The sequence below is a fragment of the Triturus cristatus genome, chromosome 2_2 (assembly GCF_964204655.1).
Source record: "Triturus cristatus chromosome 2_2, aTriCri1.1, whole genome shotgun sequence".
In the NCBI taxonomy this organism is placed as follows: Eukaryota; Metazoa; Chordata; class Amphibia; order Caudata; family Salamandridae; genus Triturus; species Triturus cristatus.
Window position 1 is genome coordinate 359053243 of NC_140582.1, and position 20787 is coordinate 359074029.

General features: G+C 40.3%; 1 protein-coding gene across 15 annotated transcripts in view; it reads left to right on the top strand.

The window, feature by feature from the left end:
* ANK2 (ankyrin 2) overlaps nt 1-20787 on the top strand; it is a 1556458-nt gene that overhangs the window by 1282740 nt on the left and 252931 nt on the right. For 12 of the 15 annotated variants that reach the window (XM_085641446.1, XM_085641452.1, XM_085641444.1 and 9 more), the window contains one exon: nt 15309-15344. The exons of the other annotated variants lie outside the window; for them this stretch is intronic. In XM_085641446.1, coding sequence (XP_085497572.1) covers nt 15309-15344 — 36 coding nt within the window. The remainder of the gene's footprint in view (nt 1-15308; nt 15345-20787) is intronic. 15 annotated transcript variants of the gene reach the window in all.

Sequence of the window (20787 nt, forward strand, 5' to 3'; positions counted from 1 at the left end):
TGGGGTAGAGTGGAATAACATACGTAGAGTTGTGTAGAGTGGCGTAGAGTGGAATAGTGTACAATGGAGTGGAACTGAATGGAATGGCATAGAGTGGGTTGTGGTCGAGTTTAGTGGTGTACAGTAGAATGTCATAGAGTGGAGTGGTGTAGAGTGTTTATCATTCCAAATATTAAAAGACAAAGTCAGTGTAACAACTAAGCTTAAAAAATGCAACATTTTAATGAAAATTTTTCAAAATATAGTATCATGTCAAATCATTTTATGAATTAAAAACATTGGTTTATTAACACAATTCCTGATTCTCAATACCTATGCTATGCACAAAATCATGCTAAGCTACAAAATATGTAATCAAACCATAATACTGTGGCAAATGAATAATAAATCTTCGACGCGCTTTTCGGCGTGAAACGCCTTCGTCAGGAATAGCCACACAAGACCTGAAATTGATAAAAAGATTACACTGAATCGTCATGCATATATTATTAATATTGCATTCAATTTCAGCTACATAGGTAGTTACACTGAAAAACAATATACATACTGACAAAGATTCACTGTACGGATAATTAAATGCCTTCATTGTCATTATTTTATACTAAACAATAAGAGAAAAACAAGAGATTACAGATTACCAAGAAAGTGAATTAAAGCCAAGTAAGAAAGATATCCGAAATTCCCATAGTTATTGCTGTAACACCCGAAGTGTTAAAAACTGCCTATTTGATGCGTATGTTCGACTTTTTGAGATCAATAAAATGGAGTAATGCAAAAAAGGATGTATCCTGATCGTTAGCTCTCTGAAATGAACCTATGGAATAATAAAAATTATGAGGAATAAACCACAAATAGAGCGACAAATTAGTCTAAAAGAGGTTTGGATTATATGTTACCGTAGTTCTGTGCCCGCCTATTGAGGAGGCATAACGCCGTATTGGTCACCTCTCTGCAAATGGTATTGTTCATATATGAACAATAGATGATTACAATTGTATCCTAATTAAACAATAAAGAAAGAACTGTAGATATACATGTATAATCTCAAACCTGAAAGTATAAGGTTTAGAAAAAGTATATACTAACTTTTACCTGATATTAAAATGTTGACGTATCTGGATAACGTCTTTAGTAGTATGCCGCATTGATGGCGGTAGACTAGTAGGAGAAGGGGTAATCCTATGATGAAGGTAAGGAAAGGTGTGAGCATATCTTAATAGTTAAGATAATTATTGTCTTTCTTGATCGTATGATATGCCAAAATATATATTAAAAAAATACAAACTGACAAAACGTTAGATATGTGACGGGCTCCAAGGAATGTAAACCAAAGGATACATATACTTGTAAGCGAACGAGATGAGAAATTCATTGTCTAGGGGCATATTTTACAAGTGTCTCTAATCTTCTTATGCTGTAGGACAAAAGATATGTGTGGGGGGCCTTAAAAACTGCAATAACAAGTACAATGTGATTACAAATTAGCAATGCTAACGACTAGGGGGCATATGTATCAAGCTAATTTTTACTCGCAAACGCTGCGAATCGCACAATACAGCGTTTGCGATTAAAAATTCGCAAAACGGGATGTATTAGGCAAAATCCCATCGCAAAATTAAGGAATTGCTAATTTAGCGATTTCTTAATTTTGCGTAAGCATTTAAGAAATCGCAAATTGCGATTTCTTAAATGATATGTAAAAAGCACCCAAGTTGTGCGAATTATCCTTAAGAAATCGCAAATTACCACCAACTTCCAGTTGGTGGTAATTTGCGATTTCCTTTCAAAATGCACTATTTTTAATTTTGCAAAGTGCCACGTGACGCTCATACATGCCCTTAGGGCATGTATGTGCGCCATATGCACACACATGCTCATTTCAGGGGTGCATCAGGGTGTCATCATGACACCCTTGCACCTTTGAAATTATTCTCAAATAGCGATTAGCAAATTGCGAATTCGCTATTTGAGAATGACTTCCCATTCATTCCTATGGGTCTCCTGGCCCATAGAAATGAATGGCCAGGTATTCCTTAATTGCGATTTCGCAATTTGCTAATCGCAATTAAGGAATTTTAAGAAATCGCAAAAAGTTTGCGATTTTTTAAATACATCCCGTTTTGCAATTCTCAAATAGCGATTCTTTAAAAATCGCTATTTGAGAATCGCAAATGGTGATGTTGATACATATGCCCCTAGATCTTTCCAAAAATGAATTAGCTAGCTTTACGGTAATGATTACGCATCTTAAAGCGGAAGATGGAATACGCTATAACAACGGTTAAAAAAACAGTGAAAATATCTAAAGGCTTCAGGCTGAACTCACCTTTCTGATAAGGCTCCTGTGTATAAAAGGACGCCGTGGGGCCGAGTAGCCGCGTCCTGTATGTAGGGCAAATGTTAACGATGTGGCAGGGGCTTGTAAGCGTTTAAATAGAAAGCGCTAAGAATGGAGCAGTGGTGCTGGTGTTTCACATTGATGACACCATCGTGTAACGTATACTAATGGCCCAATGAAAGCTTTTCTATCGGGTCATGAGACTGCAATGAGTTTGATTAGAGAAGAAGGACTAAAGTATCTCCTTTTTATAGTCCTAAAAATGAGTAATGGGCTTTGCGCCACTCACGTTCAAGAACACAGTGATTGCCTAGATGCAATATATGTTAGGGAAGAAGGGAATTTCCATATTTAAAAGAGTGGCGCTTGATACAGTATAGTGGCATAGACTGGAGTGGTGTGGAGTGGAGTTGCATAGAGTGGAATGACGTAGAGTGCAGAGTGGAACAGTGGAGTAGCGTACAGAGGAATAGCGTACAGTCGAGTGGTGTGAGTGTAATAGCATACATTAGAATGGAGGGGCGTAGCATAGGGTGGAGTGGTGTAGAGTGGAGTTGCGTACAGTGGACTAGCGTACAGTGGAGGGACATACAGTTGAGTGGCATAGACTGGAATATCAAGAATGGAGTTGTGTAGTGTGTAATAGCATACAATGGAATGGTGTAGAGTGGAGTGGTGTAGAGTGGAGTGGGGTACAGTGGATTAGCGTAGAGTGGAGTGGCATGGAGTTGAGCTGCGTAGAGTAGAATACCGTTCACTGGAGTGGCATAGAGTGGAATGAGAGTGGAGTGTGGTACTCTAAACTGACGTAGCCTGAAAGTAGATAAATGGATGTTGGTGAAATGTGGCAGGAATATAGATTATGGGGTGTAAATGGTAATTTTTGGTAGAAGATGTAAATAGTTTAAGTAGTGTTTAAGTTATAAGTCTGAAACTACTTAATTATGTATTGTGCTGCGGTATACTCTGGCAGCTTTGTGGTATACTGCGGTACATGCCAAAGATAAGTCAGTATATGATTGGCTAATGGCTGGATTTACAAAACGTAAAAGGCTGCCTGTAGTTTTTAGCATGCTTTTGCTGCATTCTGGGTTAGGGCCTTTGATATAGATAAGTAGTAGATTTTTATTGTTGATCCCTACCAATTGCCACTGTATTAAAGTGGTAATAGGTTGTCTAATTAATTTATATTTTTGTATATATTTTTTTAATGCTTTACGCATAACTGCGCTAATACCTACGAAGTACTGCGGTAGTTACAGGAAAATTAAAAAAATATGTATAAACATTTTGAATACACTATAGTATGTTATATTAGTGAAATATACTGTAGTACAGTGTATTTATAATACTATAAGACATGCATTTTGTTTTTATTAGCACAGTAATTTGTAGTTAATTACTGTGCTTAATTTGTAAAATAAGTTCCAGGACCCTCGTCAGGAGGTTCACCCATTGCCCCTGTCAGCGCTGCCAATGACAGTACCAAACCAACTATTGACTATCACACTCGTACAAATGTGACAAAACAGACTATTCCAGGCCCACAATGCTAAAAGAATGCCTTGAGTGATAGGTATTATTCATTGTTAATGTATATATAATTATTAAAAGCCTGTTGTTGTGCTTGTCCCGAAATTAGACAAACAACCCCACCATGTACCAAACTGTCATAAGTGCCACTGTTGACAATTAAGTGCCGGAGCAAAGCACCGGCAATCACCGGCTCAAATTAAGCACTGCTGCAGTATCCATAGACTGTTTGGGAACTAATTAAATATATAAAAAATTGAAAATACACCGTAATACACTATATTTTTTAAATATAGCATAGCACGGTGTATTTTTTTAATCTTTATTCAAGTTTTTTAAGTACTGCAGTACTTCCTAGGATTTTTTGTAAAAAATATATCGAAGCTTATAAATAATTTTCCCTACCTATTACCATTTCAATAACGTTTTAATAGGTAGGGAAAAATATAAATCCTAATACTTACCTATATCTAAGGCCCTAACCAAGAACAGAGCCAAAGTGTACTTAAAACAACAAGGCCATTAGCCAATCCCATAATGCTTTGTCATCGCTATGTACTGTGGTACTTTCACTAAATACCGCAAAAGTTTGCTAACTACAGCGGCCACAGATATTACAAAGTTAAAATTACTTATAACTTTAAAAATACTTACCTTACTTACCTGTTCTACCAATAAGGATCATCTGCACACCATAATGTATAATCCTGCCAAATGTCATGGAAATCCGACTGTCTGTTTTGGCACTACATCCATTGCAGAAGTCTATGGAGAATGCATTGGGAGAAAAAAGCGTTTTGGGACCCTAAGATTCCAAGTTTCATTTTTATTGTCAGATTCATTAAAATCTTCACAATATATTCACATCAAACAAACAATTTAAAATAAAAAAGATTGGATTTCATAGGCAACAAGCATACTCATTAAAAACCAAGCAGACTAAAATATTGTATTGTCTTTGCCCTGATATCATATGTACAAGTTACAATTTATTTGATCATTAAAAGCGTACAAAATACAGTGCGCTCAAAGGGCTAATAAATGTTTGTGCAGACATGGAGACAGAAACTTTCCAAGACATCATCTTTTGTTCTATCACATAGTATAAAATAACTTGGGTAGATCATCCATGAACTAACCTCGCTTTTAGTCTGAATGCAATAAAAAGTTGCATTCGAGTTGAAGTCCATTCATGGGATTAGAGCTATATTTGCTGTCCTGGTGGTAAAACATTTTGCAGATGCAATGTAGCAAAATTCTGACTTATTAAAATAATTTAAACTGAAGTGCAAAAGATTGGTTTTTAGCAGCATTGTCTTAAACGTAGTGCCAAAAATGTAACGCAACATTATTTAAGGTCGTTAAGGCCATACAGGGTAGGATTTATTAAAAAGTTAAAACTATGGTGCCGATTACGATCCGGTAAAAACCGGGTACGAACCGTCGGTCGGAGCGTATTCTCCGTCCGACTCGTACTCGGTTGTAAAACATTACGAACATGGAATTACGATTCGCACGGAAACACCATTTCCGTACGAATCGTAAAAAACACCGACCGACGAAAATATGCATACGAATGTGATCCGGGAATGCTGCGACGTGACGTCGGGACGCTTCCAGGCAGCGTTTCACGACCCAGGAAGTACGATTCGAACCGACAGCAGTCCGGACGGCGATATTTTTACGGCACCCAAAAAGTGCCGGAAAAGCAAAGTACGGCGCGAAACGACCAGAGTAGGTGGCCCGGTAAGCGCCGTACCCCCCCCAGCCCCCGCATGTACGCGCCGTACCCCCCAGCCCCCGCATGTACGCGCCGTACCCCCCCCAGCCCCCGCATGTACGCGCCGTACCCCCCCAGCCCCCGCATGTACGCGCCGTACCCCCCCAGCCCCCGCATGTACGCGCCGTACCCCCCGTGTATGTACACCCGAGTACGCGTCGAACCCCCCGTGTATGTACACCCGAGTACGCGTCAAACCCCCCCGTGTATGTACACCCGAGTACGCGTCGAACCCCCCCGTGTATGTACACCCGAGTACGTGTCGAACCCCCCGTGTATGTACACCCGAGTACGTTCGAGTCGTACCCCCACCCGTGTATGTACGGTGCGTACCCCCAGCGCTACGCGCTGGGGTACGCACCGTACATACACGGGTGGGGGTACGACTCGAACGTACTCGGGTGTACATACACGGGGGGGTTCGACACGTACATGCGGGGGCTGGGGGGGGTACGGCGCGTACATGCAGGGGCTGGGGGGGGTACGGCACATACATGCGGGGGCTGGGGGGGTACGGCGCGTACATGCGGGGGCTGGGGGGGGTTCGACGCGTACATGGGGGAGCTGGGGGGGGTACGGCGCGTACATGCGGGGGCTGGGGGGGGGTACGGCGCGTACATGCGGGGGCTGGGGGGTACGGCGCGTACATGCGGGGGCTGGGGGGGTACGGCGCGTACATGCGGGGGCTGGGGGGGGTACGGCGCGTACCGGGCACCTGTTTGGACGTCTCCATGGTTGTTATAGGAGTTCGGTGCGGACGGTCTTTTAACCATACGGTTGTACATTCGGACGCCCGGGACGGATCGTGATTCCCCGGTCGGACTTCGCTTTTCACGTTTGTACGGTAAATCGTCCGAGGACGTGTCGGACACTTTTTCCGACCCGAGGACGTGTGGGGAATTATTCCCAATGCGACTCGTATGGGCTTTTTACCATGCGAATCGTGATTGCCAGTTTGTACGGCACTTGTACGATTCGTACGGTAAAAAGTCCGGATACGAGTCGTACAGGAATTTTTTTTACCGGATCGTAATTGGCACCTATGTGTGCAATGGTGACGGTTTTAACAGCATTGTCCTAGACCTTGCATCGCCTCACTTTTAGTCTAAGTACATTGAAAAAGGATGCATTCAAGTTAAAGAACCTCATAAACCTTTTAAGCTTTATGCACAGCCCTGGCACTGGAAGATTTTAAAAATGCAATTTGGCAAAAATAAAACTCATTAAAATCATTCAAACTAAAGGGCGACATAGATATGTACGCAGTCCTAATAGCGATTTTTAACAACATTAGTACAATGAAAAATAATTCATTCAAGTTAAAGAACTTGCGCTTGGTCCCCCCCTTTGTTTTGCTTCCCCTTGACAAATCACCATGAAACTTTGCATCATCTGCTGATTTAGAAAAAGCTATAGGTATGTAAAGATGTGCGGAGAATTGACGAATGGGTGCAAAGTCATTTATTACAGATAAAAAATCTGAGGAATTCCTATCTCTGGTAGTGTGTGTGTGTGTTAATTATGTAAAGAAAAGCTATACTTACCTTCCTATATTATGGACTCAATATTTTGTCCTCAGTATTTGCACGCCACAGAATTCTGGATTCAGTTTTCAGGGTACACACCCACCTACCCCCCTCATAGTACGATAGCCACAACACAGAGTGCATAGTACCTATATTCAAGTTCAATAGCTTGACTTTGTTTTTACACAGAATATATGCCAGTATGCACTACATTCATATGGGACTAGTGCTTTTGAATTGTCTGGCACTCTAATTTTTAATAGTGTGTAGAATAACAAGAAATGTTGTGCAGTCTGTCAATTGATTTCCCAGAGTTCTACTATTGCGTCCCTGCAGGGTTCTAGTGAGCACCTAGAATGCAAATCCTCTATATTTATACAAAATGTGAGGCACACCTCAATGTTGCTGGAATATGAGCTTTATAATTGAACACATTTCCTATGGAAGAGACTGTAGTAAAGGAACAAAATACAGAATTTAATTTTGTCACATTTTCTACACATTTCCAAACATGTCCCTCATCTTTGTCCGAGAAGTATGCCATGCTGAGTAAAATGTACCTCCAACAGTAGCAGCAGCAGTCTTTCAGTTGATTGCCCAGTGATTAGTAGTAGCGTCGCCACACAGTGCTAATTAACAACTACTGCAGTCACATTCTACATTCATGATAAGGGCAAAGCGCTCTGCAATGCCCTGTTGCTTGAAGTTTTTAAATGCAGATATGAAGTCAACTGTTTTAAAATAGTATCATGAGAATTATTGGGTTTAGCAATTTCTTGCAAGATGAACGTTTAAAGGGCTAAAAATAGAGAAGGATCTCTAACTGTGTCCACGATACATTTTCAAATGTGTTTCGTCATACTAGCCATACTTTCTATTACCTAGTATGGCTTAATTTTTAAATATTAGCACTTTAAATAAAGAACATTTATTTATATACATCTATTTTTTTTATAGCTGCAGGAAACATGTTGCAGATGTAATTTTCACAATGTATTGATTTGTATTCAAGTAGGTAATCACACTCTCTGAATGAGGTGTGGTTTGGATATTTTCTTTTTCTTTTTATTTCATCCACTCTTTTGTCAGTAATTGAATCTCCCTGCTTGAATGGGTAATGACGAGAGTTGAATATAAGGTAATTACAAAATCATTTTAAGATATATATACATATATATATTGGTCAGTGTACTGTAACATATAACAGGCTTTATTGAAAGGTATCCAATGAAAACACATTTTAAAGAACTAGTATCTTAAGTGAGAGAGAATAATGAGGAAACTATTTTAGTCACTGTTAAAACAGGCACAATCTTCACAGACTAGGAATACTTTAAACATATATTACAAACACATGGAAATGGATATATCGGAGGACTCTTTTTTTCCGGAACTTGTAGTAGCATAGATGAGAATCATTGTATATAAATGTTTAGCCTTCTGTACAGGAAAGTGATTCATTCTACACATGTCTTCTCCATCAGTACGTCTCTCAGAACACGCACATTCTGTGAAGTCTAGTTATGTATTAGAACTATGTAATCTTCATAGACAGCTTTTATTGGCAGAAAGTGGTGTAATATGTGAGTTGACAATGTAATGTTTCAAGTCTCAGATACTAGCAGTCAGTCTCCTTGAATTACATTGACTGGCTCAGAGCCAATATAAATGCAGCATTTTGGTGTGCAGCTCTTGATTCACTCTATACATTAGTATTTGAGATATAAATGCCAAGCATAGTCATTCAAATAGTAATCAGGGTAGTCAAGCAAAGTTACAACTTTCGTGCAACAGCTGGGCCTTTTGAGATGTATTTTAATCCAATGAACGGGGGAATGAAAGTTGATTTATAAAATACACTTTAGCACAAAGTCCTAACTAGATTATGAACAAACAAAGAAGTGCTAGTGTCTCCTGTGGTCATACCTTGCGTTGGGCAGAAGTGGTACCTATACAGGATTGTAGAAGTAAGACACAGAGGGTTTAACACTTCATCCACATCATATGGCTTGCTTCATTTCTGAGTTTGCTTCTGTTTGGGAGGGACCCCCCCCTTACCCCATGGTCTATCACACATGTCATCAGCCACTGGATAAAGAGTGTTAGTGGTACTCAAAGTCTGGTTTACAGACCTGGTCATGCCGTGCACCCTTAACCAGCTAATCTGCAAACAGATCACCCTGAATACTCTCTAGGCTGACAGTTTAGCCTGGAGGGCCTCATGACTACCTCCCTACATAGGAACCACTTTGGCTCTATGTATGTTTGACCATAAGCACAATTTGAGGTGTCAGCTAATTGAGTAAGTAACGAAAGTGTAGTCAATCATCTATGCCTGGCTAGAGTGCACACAGTAAATGGGTCCATTCATCAATGTACAGTCTACCACTAAGCACTGACATGAAGGATATAGATTAGTTTTCTAAGCTAATTTCAAACAATCTACCTGATCATCAAGAGTACAAAAGTGAGGAAATGCATTTATGAAGAAGTGATAATGAGGAAATGACAATGAAAACCAGTAAATTAAACACCGTGCTAGCCATTAGCCTAAGCACAACCCTAACATTAATCCCAAAACTCACTTAAACCTCAGCATGATATAAGCCTTGAGCTTAACATTAATCAATGCATATAGCCTATCCCTAGTCCTATAACTCTAAATCAACCATAATTCTATTTATTTTCATTTTATACATTTTAACTTCTTTACATACATTGACAGCTCACATAACAATACTGATAATTAGCAGTCATCTGATGATCATTGCGACTATGATAAATGACTGATGACCTATAATGTATATCAACCATAATTCTAATAATAATTAATACAAGTGTCAATTGCTATCCTAGCCCTAAACCTCAACCACAACACTAACCATAATACTAACTGCGTTATTCACCCCTATCTGTAGCCTAACTCTAATCCTGACCGGTAAATAACCTTAACTCTAACCCAAACCACAATTCTAATTGTTACCCCAAGCATAGACTTAAATACAACCCTAAACACTATGGGCCTCATTTATGAGGCCCCTTCTGTCACCGGAACGTCACTTTTTGTGACGTTCCGTGGTGCAGGACTTTGCTCCATATTTACGAGACTGCACTAAGCCACTTTTTTTTGGCTTAATCCTGCCACGTGATTTTTGTTCCCTTTAACGCAGTTTTCTGCATTAAAGGGGTGTGCAATTGGTTTTGCTAGGGGTGTTCCCAGCAATATCCATGGCTTTTTGGCACTACCCCAGATTTACGAGAAATCGTAAATCTGAGGCAGCACCTAAACCTTTGGAAAGGAATCTCATAGATACGGTGCATTCCTGCCCTTTTCTTTTGTCGTAGGGCTGCGCAGCAAGAAGGCCTGGGGCACTGCCTGATGGGACAACCTCATAAATGAGGCTCTATGTTCGTGGCATGTGTTGTTGTAGATACACATAGTCTGCATACTCCTGCCATCTTGTGTTGGGCTCAGGTGTTTACAAGTTGTTTTCATCAAAAAAGTCTTTTGAGTAAGGAGGTAAGTGGTGACTCCTCCGTAGGTTGGCATTGCGCATGGGCACATGCTCTATGTTAGATTGTTTTATATGTACCATTGAGTTTGGATGTGCATGTCTGGAGCTCCAGGATCGAGGTGCCATGTGATGCTTTCTTCTTCTTCTACAAAAACACCTGCTTCAACAGAGCTGTTCAGCACTATGGTCCCAAGAGGCCATATGGAGGACTTAGTGCTGATAAAGGCCAGCGTGCATCGCTCTTTGCAGTAGTACAACAGCAAACTCTTGTAGAGCCAGAGTTTTCAAGATCCTATTCCGCATTTGGACTTTACCACAGATGCATCATAAGGCAGAAGGGGGGCGCATCTCATTCACACACCAGTACAGGCATTGTGGACCCCACAGTAGCAGAGACACCTCATCAGCTGCCGTGATCTCTTAGCAGTCCAGCTCGCCTTTAAAGCCTTTCTCCCACAGAATCAGGGCTAGGTAGTCTTAATCCGAGCAGACAACATGACCGCCATGTACTAACTACAGAAGCAAGGTGGAACCCACTCACTCTGACTCTCCCTGTTATCCCAGACAATTTGGCTTTGGGCCCTTCACAACCACATCCACCTGATGACGGAGTATCTCCGGGGGGGGGGGGGGGGGGTCGGGGGGTGGACAGCGACCTAGCATACCTGCTCAGCAGGTCTCACCAAGAAGTCCACGAACGGGAGTTCAGTCCTGTAGTTCTCCCCAGTTATTTTAGTCACTGGGGGACTCCATTGATAGACTTGTTTATTACTCTTGAAAACACAAAGGGACTTATTTACAAGCCTCTTGCGCCGCCGATGCATCACTTTTTGTGATGACCAGCGGCGCATTTTTCTGCCCTATATTTACAAGGACAGTAAAGCCACCCTGCATGGCTTGCCTGTCCATGTAAATACGGCCTCTCTACACGCAACACTTTGTGTGAAAGGGGCGTTCCAGAGGTGTTGCTGTGGGTGTTTCATTGCAACACCCATGAAACCTGACACATTCCCAGATTTACGAGAAATAGTAAACCTGGAAATGCGCCTAAATACTGCGCCTCCCCAGGGGAGGCGGAGGTAGGCGCAACAAGGAGAAATGTATTAATTTATCCTCATTTGTTTTTCTCTTTCTGTAAGTGCTGCATTCTCCAGCACACATAGAATGAGAAAATCACCTCTTATGATTGTTTATGTGGAGGAAGGGGTCCCTTCCTGCACATAAACAATCATTTTAAAAAAATGACATTTTGTAACTTCTCTGTGTGCTAATACAGCACACGTAGAAGCTGACAAATACCATTTCAGATTGTTTGGCATCGGCGCATGGCAGCCAATTGTGCGCCAGCGCAGGGTAAAGCACATGGATGCAACATATTCATGTAAATATATTGAATCCCTGTGCTTTGAAAGTGCCACAGCATGGTGCAGCCAAAGGGTTTGCAGTGCTGCGCTGCAGCACTTTCTTGTAAATGATTCCCAAAATGCCCCATCTTCGCATCCAGGCACCCACAGTCCATGGTCAGTGCACTATGGATGAACTGGTAAGGGATATTTGCTATGGTTTTACACCTCTCCAGCTACTTCCACTAGTGGTGTCCAAGATGCAGCAAACATCCAAAACACTTATCCTTGGAGCTTCCTCCTGGACCAGACAGCCCAGATGTTCCACTCTACTCCAAACATCGATCAGCCCCACAAGAAGCTTGGAAGCAGGCTGGACCGAGGCGGATCGGACCAGAACCAAGGCCGGATCGGACAGCCAGACCCAAAACAACTCAACCTAGTGATTTTGCACTGGAGGTCCTAGAGATTGGGTAACTATGCCTAACACAGGAGTGCATGGACATCCTGCAGGAAGCCCATAGGCCGACTACACATGCATGTTACTGTGTCAAACCTGAAAACATTTGTTAATTACTATTTCTTGAAGTACCTGGTCCTCCTAAAATCTGTGGCCAAACACATTGTTTTCTACCTCTTTTATGTACAACATTTAGGGTTATCATACATCTTCATTTGACTTCACTTAGCAGCCTTAGCAGCTTTTATGCATAACAGAGAACACTCTTGGCTTTTCCACATACCAATCTTTAAAGCTTATATGGAAGGTCTTAAAAGAGTCATCCTCTCAATGGTGTCTCCAGCCTCTGAGTATAATCCCAGTGTAGTCCTTACTAACCTCACTGCCCCTCTTTGATCCTCTACCTCCATGCCTTCTCCAATATCAGATAATTTCACTCTGGCACATTAGTGAAATGCAGGAGCTCATGATACAGGAACCTTACATACAAGTTTGCATCGACAGGGTGGTTTTAGGGGCAGACCCTAAGTTCTTGCCTAAGGTGATTTCTGCTTTTAACTTTAACCAAAGCATCGAACTCCCAGTCGTATTCTCACATCCACAAATAGTGTCAGAGAGATCCCTCTACAGTTTAGATGTCAAGTGGGCTCTCATGTATCACACTGACAGAACTAGACCTCTCCGCAAGGCTGACCAGCTGTTTGTAGCCTTTAGTAATGCCCAGAAAGGTCAGACGATTTGAAAAGCAGAAATTGCTTGATGGATAGTCGAGTGCATCCAAACATGCTACCAAAAATCCAAACAAGTTATCCCTGTACCCCTCCAGGCACAACCTCCACGTAAGAAGGTCACCACCATACCATTGCAATAACTGACATATGTAAATCTTCTACCTGGTCCACCCCACACAAATTCACTAAACACTACTGTGCGGATGTTCTTGCTAGGCAGCAAGATCAAGTTAGCCAGACTCTTCCCCCGTCCACATGTTAAACACTATTTTGGGAGAGGTTGCTTTACAGGCTATGCAGATCATGTGTATCTACAGCAGTACATGCTACGAGCCGGAAAATGTTACCCTGTTAGCATCTGTTTGTAGCGTGTAGTGCTGTTGATCCACATGTGCCCACACTCCTCCCCAGAATGTGTGGCTTTTAATGCAGATCTCTTCTTCCTATACATAAAACCCTTAACAATGCACATGTACCCCGTACTCTTTCTACCACTCTATTAATACTCTCAACTGCTGGGCAAAAAATCTATGTGATATTATGTTATGTTAGTAGTTTATAAGCACACAAATTCCTAAAAGGTGTCCTGGTGATGAGGGACTAACAACTGCCCTCCCCACCGCTTAAACCTAGCAAAAGACTTACTCAGCATATAGATACTGAGTTTCTTCCTCAAGTACACTAGGCCAGAGTTGTGTATGGCGCGAAGGACAATGCATGTAGACTTAAAAGTAATCCTTTTAGCAACAGGAAACCAATGTAGCATACTCAGTGTGGAAGAGGACAGGGCATGCCAAGGCTGGCCAATAGCTAATTTGGTCACCATATTTTGAATGAGTTTGAGCTTAACACACTCTGTGAAGCACCCAGAAAAAGACAATTACAGTAGTCAAGCGTCTAAGAATAGTCCCCCCAAACCACTATATGGCATTGTATGAACCACTAATCTAACATGGAGCCGGTGGCCATGCGCAATGCCAACCTAAGGAGGGGTCCCCATATACCTCATGGCTCAAAAGCTTCTTCAAAGAAAAACAACTTGCGGACATCTGAGCACAACACTAGATGACAGGAGTATGCAGAGCTTGTGAATCTACAACACTCCAGGCTACAAACAGATGCTTACAGGGTAAGTAACATTTTCCTTTTAGCCTACACCTAACCGTTAAAAGAACCATAATTATATCTACACTCTATGTTTTCATTATTTAAGGAACTATCATAATTATCACTCAAAATAAAAAGTCATCAAAATAAAATGTCTTGATTTCATTTCTGTTCAGTAGAATTATATATATGTTTACACACTATCAATTTCAAAATGCAGCACTGCACAGAAATAATGTTGAAACGTTGTGAGGGCTCTAGTGTGGATATACCAGCATTCTATTTGGAAATAAAAATGCGAATAAATTCACTAAGTAATAGTAATTATGTAAATGCAGCAATTGATCACTTGCAGTAAAATAACTTATATTGGCGATATGTGCAATGATGAACAGGGAAGATTTCCAATATGAATTCATGCCTACAGCAAGAACTTTATTAGGAATATCTTCATAGTTAAAAAAACAAAACAAAAAAAGCTGCTTGTTATACTAGATCTCGACTAGAGTCCTGTGATCTTGAAGACATGCTGGAGCACAGTGGTCGGTATGCAAGCTATTTAGGGGTAAGCATTGTATGCAGCACTCAGTCCGCTTTATGACACAGACATTAATGCAGCTACTAGATAGAGGAAAAAAATACCAGTTAAGCTTGTCCTTTAGTTTCTTTAGCTGATTATATTATAGAAATGAGCATATATGTATTTTAGAGAAATTAATATATCGACCTTTTGTAATAGCTAATTTTGGGGGGAAATGAACGTCAGAGGTATAAAAAAAGCTGTGAATTAGAAATCACTTTATGTAACTTTTGGATTTACTTCTCTAACTTTTCTGAAAGTTTATATTATTGCAAGCACTCACAAGCTTATGTCTATCTTCTGTGTTCTGCTTACATTTACAAATCTTGTTTTTTCTTTACATTTTGCCTCTGCGTACATGCTTTCTTTCTGCTAAATAATCTGTTTTGTTGCAGCCGTACCTCTCCGTGTCTTGATCGTGACAATAGCAGGTGAACATCTGTCTAATTTCTTCACTTTTTCGTAATCTTTCCTCTGCCTTTCTTCTTTCTACTGTACTGTACTCTTCACATCAGGATGCTTTGGTTTGCTCATGTTCGGCCAGTGGCAGGAATGAGAGGACTGCACGCTCGCATGGGGACACCATTTTGTTTAGAGATTACAGATTACTAGCTTGCTGCCATATGCTTTTCATTCCATACCCAGAGACCACAGGTTACAGATGCAAAATGAGCAAGGGGTGAGAGACAGGGAAGAAAAGAGGTACCAGGTATTTTTTTATCAATGGCTGTGATGGGATGTCTTTGAGCAGAAGGTCTTTAATCTGATAGGATACCTCAGTTTTGCTTTCATTCAAACTTTGTTTCTGACAATAAACTTCATATATTAATAGCAACCTTTACATTGTTGACAAGAGATCTTTGCAAATGCACTTCATGTACATTTTGTGATTTTGAATCACTATTTTCCATATGACATCTTTGGTATTTTTTACCTTACCCTATATTTCTGTAGAAATTCGAATATTCTAATAAGTAAATGGATTTTCTTGTATGTTTATACTGTTAGACTACTTTACTAAATTTGAAGACTATGCTCTACCAAAGAGAACCATAGCAGTAAGATGTTTCTGGCAGTATCATTTGCAGCATTGCATCTCTGAAAGATGGCACTAATGCACATTATTTCACCATCCCACTTCCAGCACTGTGAAAAACCTCACTTGTGTGTCTCAGAAATTAACGACCTAATCAGTGATCTTCCTGAAATACTAGAACATGGAACAGTGTTATAGACTACAAAGATAGTCTTGTAGGCTAATACATCTGGTACAGCGATTAATTCACAGCATAAAAACTGCAATTTCAAACACCAGAAACTACTTCAGCAGTTCATTTTGGAAATCTGCCAAAATTACTATGATTGAGCTTGGGTACTTTAGAATGTAGAAATCAATTACAAAGAGGGTACATCAGGGTTTAATTTCCACATACCCTGCCCTTATCTCAAGTATCTCAATTCCTAAAGTTATATTTAATATGGAGGGTGATGTCACACAATCTCCCCCCGCATCCCGGGAAGTTATATGTTTCCAAGTTGTGGGGAATTTTACAGACAGTTCCCACCTCTATGAAAACAGAATCAAAACATTGTGTGGAAACACTCCCAAAAGAAAATTAATTAAACCTTGAGCACAACTGTCATTTGATTCGACATTATAATATATTTGATGGGGTAATGTGAAACACACTAAATCACATCATTATCAGAATCCAACAATTCTTTTAATAACAGTGCATTTAAAATTCTCAGTTCTTGGGCTTGGCTTAAGGTAGTCTATATTTCCAGTCTCTAGGACTCCCTAAAGGGGGTGTCCGGTGTTACAGGTAACGGGATCAGAAAAGATACATATTACTCCTGTTGCTAAGGAAGGAAAAGATATTTTATTGCTGAATTCAAATTGTTTTCTGGCCTTATGAGGAAGCAATATATAATGACCCTTGACACATGTTTCAGTCCTTGAGGATCTTTTTTAAGTCTTGAGAATAATTAACATGGAGGAAGTAAATGATGATGAAGTATAAAGTAAAAATCCAAGAGGAGAAAAACGTCATACTCCGTATTCTGTATGGCATACAGATGATAAGGGTACTGCCGGTCGCTGCTTTAACTGACTTTGAGGTTCTACATATCCAATTCATCACCAGCATTAATTGTGAGATGTACTTACATATCATCCAGTTGCTGTAATGCCCCTTTCTATGCTTTATTGCTTCTTACCTGACAATACGTCTAAAGGTTGCTTTGCTACTACTAATCTTTTAGCATCATGGTAGTGTTTCAATGTGTAAATGCACTGCAAAAGAACCAATATCCACTAGTGTATTTGTGGCTAGACATGGTGCATGTATTATTCAAATTAACGGGCCCAAAATCTGAGCATATTTCAGTTTACATGCTTCTTTCAAGTTTGGAGCTTACTATAAATGCCGCACTTATCATGTGGTATTTGAAAAATAATCAACGACAGCACATAGGAGGCAAGCATACGTGAAAACTAATCTGTTACTATAACAACCAGTGTTATATTTGGGAGATTCATTAGTCTTGTACCAATGCCTTGGACTGTTCTGTCCCTCATAATACAGAAAACTTGCCAGATGCAGAAAGACCTATTTTCCAAAATGTATTATTTTATCTGATGCACCTGCTAGAGTAATAAACAGTTCCAGTATCTTGGGAAAGGTCTCTGTGAATTAGATAGAGGAAGCTTGATAACATATACAAGTTTGTCCTAAAGGGGCTTTCCTTTGGCGGTTCAGTCATTTACCCCCTGGCTGATCCCAGTTTAGCAAGTCTGTCCGAAGTCTTGAATCCTCAAAAGGACATTAAAATCTTTTTACAGCTATTTCCTAACGATATTTATAGCTTAGTTGTTCTTTTTGGTGTGTTTGTGCTTTCTCCATTACCAGAAAACCTTAAAAAAAACTCCATCATCCATATTCTGGATTATTTTTTTAGGAAGATCACTTTGGTTAAAATAGTGAAATACAGGTTTATACAATCCTGTACAAGAACCAGAGCAAGGACTTGATGCTAGACTCTTAGACCATTTTGACAGGGTAAGGAAAAAGATGACCACTCATTGTGGCTGACTTTCCCACTGTGCCATGGAAACAGTGCTATTCAATGTCATTGTTTAAAATGTAGTTGCCAAAATAGGACATGGTGTGCCGGTGTGAGATCAGTATGATGATAGAAGTAATTTCCTCCTCTTACATTCTCCAAACAGACCGAAAAGAGATATCAGTGGGGGGTATGCACAATCCTTCACATCCTTGCTGTAACATTTGCAGTGAGGAAGGAAAGACTCCTACAGTGCCAGCACTTTCTTGGGTCCCCATCATAACAGCCATTGGCGTTTGTTCACTCTTACTGCCAGCTTCAGGATTAGATCTGATTCTTCAATAAGTGTGGATCATATGGGGTAACTCCTAGGGAACAAAGATGTATGACTTCAGGCCTCCTGGATTATTTACAAAGGTATTGATGCCCAGCTTCTGGAATCCATTTGTGAGACACAATCCCAGAATATTCCTGTCTCCAAGAATACCATAGACCCATAGCTGTAGAACACATTCAAGCCACTCTAGCTTAATGGTGTGTTTAGGTTGCCATCACAAGTCTTGCTTATGGTTGATTCACCAACAGCAGGCAGATGTTGTTTGAAGTTATGCACATGTAACACATACCCCTCAAAAAGTGTTCTAAATGTTCAAGCATGAATCCCTCTTGGTAGTTTTCATGACGTATTTGGAAATTACACTTAAGGATGTTGTGAATTGCAAGTTACTGTTTAACTTAGTTCCCTCCAACTCCTGGCAAGACTATATTTCTTAATCTGTCTATGACAGATTGGGCTACATACTGGAGCACTCTGAACAAAATGTGTTTTCCCATATTTTATGTACCTCATTCAGCTAATGTTTAAGACAGGTTTTCTTTGCTTTCTGCAACTTTTAAGAACTAGAATGTGGCCTGATGATTTGGTGTATAGATATGTATAGGAAGAAGTCATTCAAAGAGCTACATTTGCATGACAACGTTGCATCTCTTGCAACACCAGCCTGTGAAACACGTGAAGTTCAAAAAGTATATTGTCCACTAGCAATAAGAGAAACATAAAACACAAAATTCACTGTTCAATTCGAAAGCAGCTGGATAGTTTTTATGTGCTCCCTAGGTCCTTCATTAGCTCTTGTTTATTGTGTGGAAAGGCCCTTGTGATGGAGAGCACTACTCTTTATTGCATTGTAATGCCACATGGCTAGGCACGAGCTGGCTAATGGCAGGCTGTACAGGCTCTAGTTGACCAACACAGCCCAGTACATGATCCACAAACAGCTTTCACTGTTGTTGATCAGAGGAGGTCTGTTGTTAGGAATTTCAAGAGAGCCATCATAGAAGCAATTCACAGAGGTATGAAACTGAAAACCATCACTGCCTGTTTAGTATACTGCCAAAAAGTAGGTTTATTTCCTAACATTTGCTGCAATGTTGCTTATTTCGTGGCTAGAACCAGTAGCAAATCTTGTTTGCTTCTCAGCATATAAACAATTAAAATGCATTAAGAATGTTTATTTGTAATTAGATTAAGTGGGTATTATTGCAAGTTGTTGGTCACTCTGAGTACATGATGAATGTTTGCTGTTTAGTTGGCCAACAGCACTGTAATCAATACATGCAAAACAACAAGGTCCTCGAAGGCACTGGTCCACGCAAACACACTACAGACTGTGAGGCCTGTAAATGAGCCTTAGAACAACAGAGCCTGGATCTCCATTGTTGTATGAGTCCAGGGTCCTTTCTTTGGAATTTGCACAGAGAAACCTGACTCTCAACGATTGAAAATCAGTGTCGTCAAATTATTTCATACATTTCATTTTTCAAAAATACATTTTACTTTCCAGTTGGGAAGTCTACACTTTCTTTTTGAAGGAAGGCAAGGTGCCAGGCAGTGTAGAGTAGGTCAGAATGTGGTGAACATATGATTAACCTACCACTGGCTGGTGGAGTGCTCATTAAAGGCTCCTTCTTCCATATGCACCCATTTCAATTGAGGTAAAAGATGGGTGTTTTCACCTATATCTAAAAAGCTTAGCATTTTTACAGTAAAGAAAATTCTCTCGGAAAGAGCCTCTAAATAAACTCACACTACACCACTAATCTGTAAAGAGTTTTAAAATTCTTGTCAAAGGTTTTCCCTTAATACTTTATAAGGGTAGCATAATTTTCTGTGGCTTACTATGCTGTGGTGGGTTTGAAATTTACTTACTGCAGTTCATCTAGGTAAGTTTGCGGCTATATGGCTCAGCAATTCATAGCAGAAGAGAATTACAGTCAACATTGTTATTATCAACCAAAGTACATTGACTGCTATTCAGGTACTAAAAGATTGAACTTCACCTCTCCTGGTCACATCACCTAACCTTGGCCAGAAACACCTGTCACTCATCTGCAGAGTTGCTGAGCAATGTGCCTTCCACCAGTGTTGACGAAAGGAACAAAAGCTGAAGCTGATTTCTTTAATCATGGAACACAACATCCAGCTAACTGGCCTACCTCAGGGTGTTACACAACAAGAAAGAGTGAGGCCACAATGTACACTTCACAGGCTGGCGAGGTTGTGAGTGCATGCTGAGAGAAGCACGTGACCCTGCTTCACCTTGAATCATGATGCATGCCATGGTCCAGGCTGGAGAAGGTTCTTTTCTCTATGGTTACCTGACTTGTATTGCCTGCTCTGGTGGTTACTTTAACAGCATGGGAATTATTTAATTGTTGTCTATATTGTGTAATACTTTATACATGACGTTATTAATAATATTGAGGTTTCTCATAAGTATGGCTTGTTCGCATCTTCTATCAAGCCTT